Here is a 6,013-nt window from a genome sequence, read left to right as displayed (position 1 = left end):
TTTGTAACTTTGAGAGATTTACTATGCTCTAAACCATTATTACAATACCCGGATTATACGAAACCTTTCGTTATTACGACCGACGCCTCTGATTATGCTATTGGAGGAATATTAAGTCAAGGCCCTGTCGGAAAGGACCTACCTATTGCATACACTTCACGATTATTAAACCCAGCCGAGAAAAATTATTCTACCATAGAAAAGGAATTATTAGCAATCGTTTATTGTACACATTATTTCAGACCCTATATATATGGTAGAAAGTTTCTCTTGGTAACCGATCATAAGCCACTCACTTGGCTACATTCAGTAAAAGATCCGACTTCGAGATTACTGCGATGGCGTCTCAAACTAACGGAGTACGAATATGATGTAATATATAAGGCCGGTAAAACTAATGTAAACGCCGACGCACTATCTCGAAATCCTGTCACAGTAGAGTCACCTAAGATACTAATTTATAACAACGATAGCGATTCCGACGAATTAATATTTGATTACGCTACGAAGAAAAATTCTTTCGCAACAAAAGATACGCTGCAATCAATTCTCAGAGGAAAGGATGATGCAGAATTCTCAGATAACGACCAACAAACAGATACGGAGCCTTTCATGGACCCCGACAATGATATCATAGCGCAAAAAAGCCGACTTCATGATAACACAACCGACAAAGCTGACGACGACTCATCATCCATACATAGCGCGCCTTCTATTATATCCAATGATGAAAATAATAACGACGAATTGACGACTGGGACTTCCAGCAGCAGTAACGAGAATTGTGAATCAGAAATCTTTGATGAAGTAAACCCGCGATATGAACTAAAGAAACCTGAACTGATATATGTGAACGATAACTTCCTTATGCGAAAGGAACATTTGGTTATTTTCGCAACTTCCAAGGGCGAACCATGCGATGAAGGCGCCCATTTGTTAAATAAAAACCATGATATATAAATTTATCAAGCCAATGTGTAGGTCGAGCAAGGGTAACGAGTATAGCTAAGCAACAAATAATAATACTTAATATAAAAGAAAAATCGAGCCAAACAACCGACATAATTATATTCAAAGAAGCCATTCATTCTCTGTTGGACGTAGTTGTAGAACTCGGTTTAGATGCCATCTCTATATGTAAAAGTAGCGTTGCAGAAATTGAATGGTTAGACGTAAAAACTTATATTCAAAAGGTGTTCACCGGCCTATCTGTCAAAATCTATGTATGCGAAAATTATATTAGAATACCAGATGTTAACAAACGACAAGACATTATAAAAGAATATCATAGTAATGCCGTGGGAGGACATAAAGGCATTACTAAGACCTTTAATAGAATAAGAAATAATTACCATTGGCCGTATTTAAAGAAAGATATTGAGCAATTCATAAATAATTGTCACGAATGTCAATTAAAAAAATTAGTGAGAGTCAAAACCAAACAGCCAATGATAATTACAGACACTCCTGATCGCGCTTTTGATAAAATTTCAATGGACATAATGGGCCCTCTGCCCACCACAAATTCCAACAACAGATACATACTAACTATTCAAGATCTACTGACGAAATATTGCGTGGCAATACCATTAAAAGAAGCCTCTGCGATACAAGTCGCCGACGCTTTAACTAACGATTTTATTTGCATTTATGGGTCTCCTAAGGCAGTACTAACGGATCAAGGCTCACACTTTATAAACAGCCTTATGCGTTTAATTGCGAAGAAATTTAAAATTTCCCAATATAAGACTTCCGCTTATCGTCCTCAGTCAAACGGTTCGGTTGAACGATCTCACCACGTGTTGTGGGAATATTTAAAGCAATTCACGAACCGAAACAATTGGGATAAATATCTGAAATTAGCTTCGTTTTCATATAATACCTGTGTACACGAGGGAACTAAGTTCACTCCACATGAATTAGTATTCGGACGTGTAGCCCGTATACCCACTAGTGATCCACCACCTATGGACATGAGTAACGAAAGTTACATACAATATATTACGAATTTATTTCACAAATTAAGGGAAACACAGGAACATGCAAAAACGAATTTAATAGCCGCTAAGGAACGATCAAAATATTATTATGACAAAGGTTTAAATATAGTTAATTTTAAGATTGGAGATTATGTTTACTTATTAAAAGAACCGCTAAAAGATAAGTTACCCGACCAATATATAGGACCCTACGTTATAGTAGAAATATTAAGAAATAATAATATAAAAATAGATTTAGGAGGAAATCGTTACAAAACTGTGCATAAAAATAAACTCAAGTTGTGTAAAAGAAAACGTGCTTCACATATAAATGTGGTGCAAACGTGCGAGCAGCCAGAAGCAAGGAAGACTTCAAGCAGCAAGGATGGGTTCCCTCACACTTATTCTTGTGATTACGATCATCCCGGTTAATGGTTTAATCGGATATGACTGTGCCGGAGCAGGACTAAATATAACGACTCTGTCATTAAACGATATAGGAGAATGCAACGTAGACGACATCGAACCAATAAAAGAAGAAACATACATCCAGTTACTCCAAATCTCAGACTTTGATAAAACCGATGTGATACAGTGCCGAATTGACGTCGATAAAACTATATATTACTGTGGGATGCATTCTCACATATCGGTAGTGCAAAACGGAAGAAAGGCCTATATACAAGAAGTGGGTCAATACGGATGTAAACGACTACATGAGACCGGTGTAATCCAGATTGGAACCGCGATCATAGACAGAATTAAAAAAAATCAAACTTCCCATCACAGTATTACAATGGCAGGATCCATAACAATGGATGGACGTTGTACAGGTACACAGTATACCGACGGCCAAGGTACCTGGGATAACGCAGTTGTCCAAGCCGCCGTCAGGATCACCTTACTTACCTTCGAAGCAGCAGTCAAACGATCAACAAATACACTCATACTTCCGTCAGGAACTCACTGCAATTTCGAAACCGGAGGATGTATGGACACTAAAGGAGGAGAAACCTTCTGGACATCCGTGCCCTCAGACAACTGTCATTTCGACAGATACGATATATTATACGAAGGAATCGCAGCACGCCTCAAACCAAGAGACGAAATGGACCACAGAGGACCAATTATTTATACTGTCACCACCGAAGACACAACGTTTGCCTTGACAAAAACTGACGAAAAAATGCTGTGCGGTTACAAACTCTATCATACCGAGCACCCAAAGTTATTAATCCTAGAAACCAAAAAAGGAAAGTCGTTTAAATCCAAAACACGAATATCCGTGGACAATCTTGACATATTTTCCTATGTAAATTCCAAATTTGTGTACGTGGAAAAACATATAAAAACTTAGTTAAACAGACTATACCGCGACATAATGGAACAAAAGTGTGCCCTCGAGCGACAGATATTACAAAACGCGCTCTCGCTCGCGAGCATCGCACCCGACGAAATGGCTTCTAGAATAATGAAAGCCCCGGGTTACACTGCAGTTACAGCAGGAGAAATAATACACCTTATCAAGTGCGTACCGGTAGAGTGTAAAATAAGACATACCGAACACTGTTATAACGAATTACCGATAAACTATAACAATAAATCAATGTTTATGCTCCCAAGATCCAGAATAATAACGAAAAGTGGAACAGTGCGCGAGTGCAACGAACTTTTACCAGCCTTGTACAAAATACACGCTACTTGGTTCCGTTTAAACCAGCGGCCGATAGAAACTCTACCGCCGCCCATAATTCAGCCATTAACCAAGCCTACGTGGAAATACGTCAGCCCTACGTCATTAGCAACGAGCGGAATCTATACCAGCAATGATCTAGATAGACTCCGCAATCATATCATGTTCCCCGTAGAAAAACCATCTATGCTAAATACTTTGGCAAAAGGAGCAATGGGACAATATGTTCCACCAGGTAGTTTTGATATAAACAATTTACTAGACGAAAAAGCCCTGGAAAGAATAGCAGAAAGCACTGGTAAAAAGATTTGGAAAGGATTCACCAATTTCGGATCAATCAGCGCAGGAGTGCTGGGAATCATCCTCATCTTTCGATTGATCATGTTAGTATTCGATACAATAATCCATGGATACGCATTACACACAGTCTACGGATGGAGCCTTCACCTGCTCGGAGCAGTATGGTCATCCGTCACACATTTACTCCTACATCTGGCACGATCACCAAACGGAGAGCAATCCAAGGAAAAAGCAGACCCAGAAAGCAAGGAACTACAACCACAAAGAGATCCAATGGAAGCATCAGCACCCGAAAAAGAAGAAAATGCAAGTAACGATAATGATACTACTATAAACTACTCTAAGTTACGTACTTACTTAAGTAATGTTTAAAAATGCCGGAACATGGTCCGACATTTTATTTTTAGGGGGGAATTGTAACGTCCCGCCAATTTTATTTGTTTATAAACACAAAATGTGAAAAAATTTTTTTTTTAATTTTTAACTAAGGTGAAAAAGAGTTAGAAAAACATTTTTGCTTCAAAGGTTGTGAAAGTATGTTTAAAGAATGAAAAATGAAAAGTTAGAAAAAGGTTGTGAAAGTATGTTTAAAGAATAAAAAATGAAAAGTTAGAAAAAGGTTGTGAAAGTATGTTTAAAGAATGAAAAATGAAAAGTCGAAAAAGGTTGTGAAAGTATGTTTAAAGAATGAAAAATGAAAAGTTAGAAAAAGGTTGTGAAAGTATGTTTAAAGAATGAAAAATGAAAAGTTAGAAAAAGGTTGTGAAAGTATGTTTAAAGAATGAAAAATGAAAAGTTAGAAAAAGGTTGTGAAAGTATGTTTAAAGAATGAAAAATGAAAAGTTAGAAAAAGGTTGTGGAAGTATGTTTAAAGAATAAAAAATGAAAAGTTAGAAAAATTCAACTTTTGTTTACAAAATGTTTTATTTTTGAAAATTTGAAAAATTTAAAGATTTTAAGTTTTTCAAAAATTTGTTTATGAAAATATGTTCAAAGGTGTAAAAACAAAAAATTAGAAAATTTTAAAGTTTGTTTACAAAAAATGTTTAATTTACAAAAAATAAAAAAATGTAAAAATTTTAAGATTTTTAAAAATTTGTTTATTTATAAAAATTTTTATAAACAAATTATTATTAACAATTAAGGAAAACCATTTAGTTCATTTATGACTGACTTTATAATTTTCGATAAGCGAAACCATTGTTAAAAATCGTTTAAAGCCATAAGGAATAATTAATTATAAGTATACCTGCACCATTGTGCAACAATATGATTGTTAAAATTATTAACATTATAAAGGAATAATGAAAGAATGAAAATCGAATTACACTTGGAGTCGCCCATATATGTCTCGACTTCTTTCTATGATCTAAGAAAGAATTAATTAAAAGTATAGTGTGAGTGCACACTCTAGGTAAAGCATGCATAAATCATGCCGTAATTAATTGAAAGGGTAGTATGAGTACACCCTCTATGTAACGCATGCATGAGCCATGCCATAAGTTGGGGACTAGCCTAAGGGACCCCCACCACTAGACGCGCCCGGGAGAGTTTTGCAGTTGCGCGGGCCCCCACTATAGCGTCACTCGAAAACTTACTCTCGTCGAAGTCGGACGTGTCCTCATACACGGTCCTCTTAAAAGTACTCACTCGAAAGGTAGCTCTCGTCAAAGTCGGACGTGTCCTCATACACGATCCCTTATATACGCGTAGACGCGAAAGAATTGTGAAAGACGACGACATATATTGCGGTAAGACTTATTAAGTCTAATTCGAGTCCCGCGAATTACATTGAAAGAAATAAAAGTAACATTGAAAGAAATAAAAGAATTACATTGAAAGAAATAAAAGTAACTTCAGATTTTTGCAGCAATCATATTATTATACTCACTTAGAGATAGTGTTTAATTTTAATTACTATTGTACTACTTTATTTAAATATCATTATCATTACGTATTAATAATAATAAAGTGTAATCATTTTAAATTTTAATTGAGTAATCTACTTTCTTTTACCATACTAAGAATTTAAAAGAATAAA

At 35.8% G+C, this 6,013-nt stretch overlaps 1 protein-coding gene across 1 annotated transcript; it reads left to right on the top strand.

The window, feature by feature from the left end:
- Nucleotides 1-2,424: 2,424 nt before the first annotated feature.
- Nucleotides 2,425-5,799, top strand: LOC136997501 (uncharacterized). Its single transcript, XM_067348408.1, has one exon. It carries the CDS (start codon nucleotides 3,361-3,363, stop codon nucleotides 4,342-4,344), a length of 984 nt encoding a protein of 327 aa, XP_067204509.1. The 5' UTR covers nucleotides 2,425-3,360; the 3' UTR covers nucleotides 4,345-5,799.
- Nucleotides 5,800-6,013: the final 214 nt, after the last annotated feature.

Source organism: Linepithema humile, chromosome 1, assembly GCF_040581485.1.
Source record: "Linepithema humile isolate Giens D197 chromosome 1, Lhum_UNIL_v1.0, whole genome shotgun sequence".
NCBI lineage: Eukaryota > Metazoa > Arthropoda > Insecta > Hymenoptera > Formicidae > Linepithema > Linepithema humile.
The sequence above is the reverse complement of the archived record's forward strand: the minus strand, read 5'-3'. Positions and strand labels throughout refer to the sequence as shown.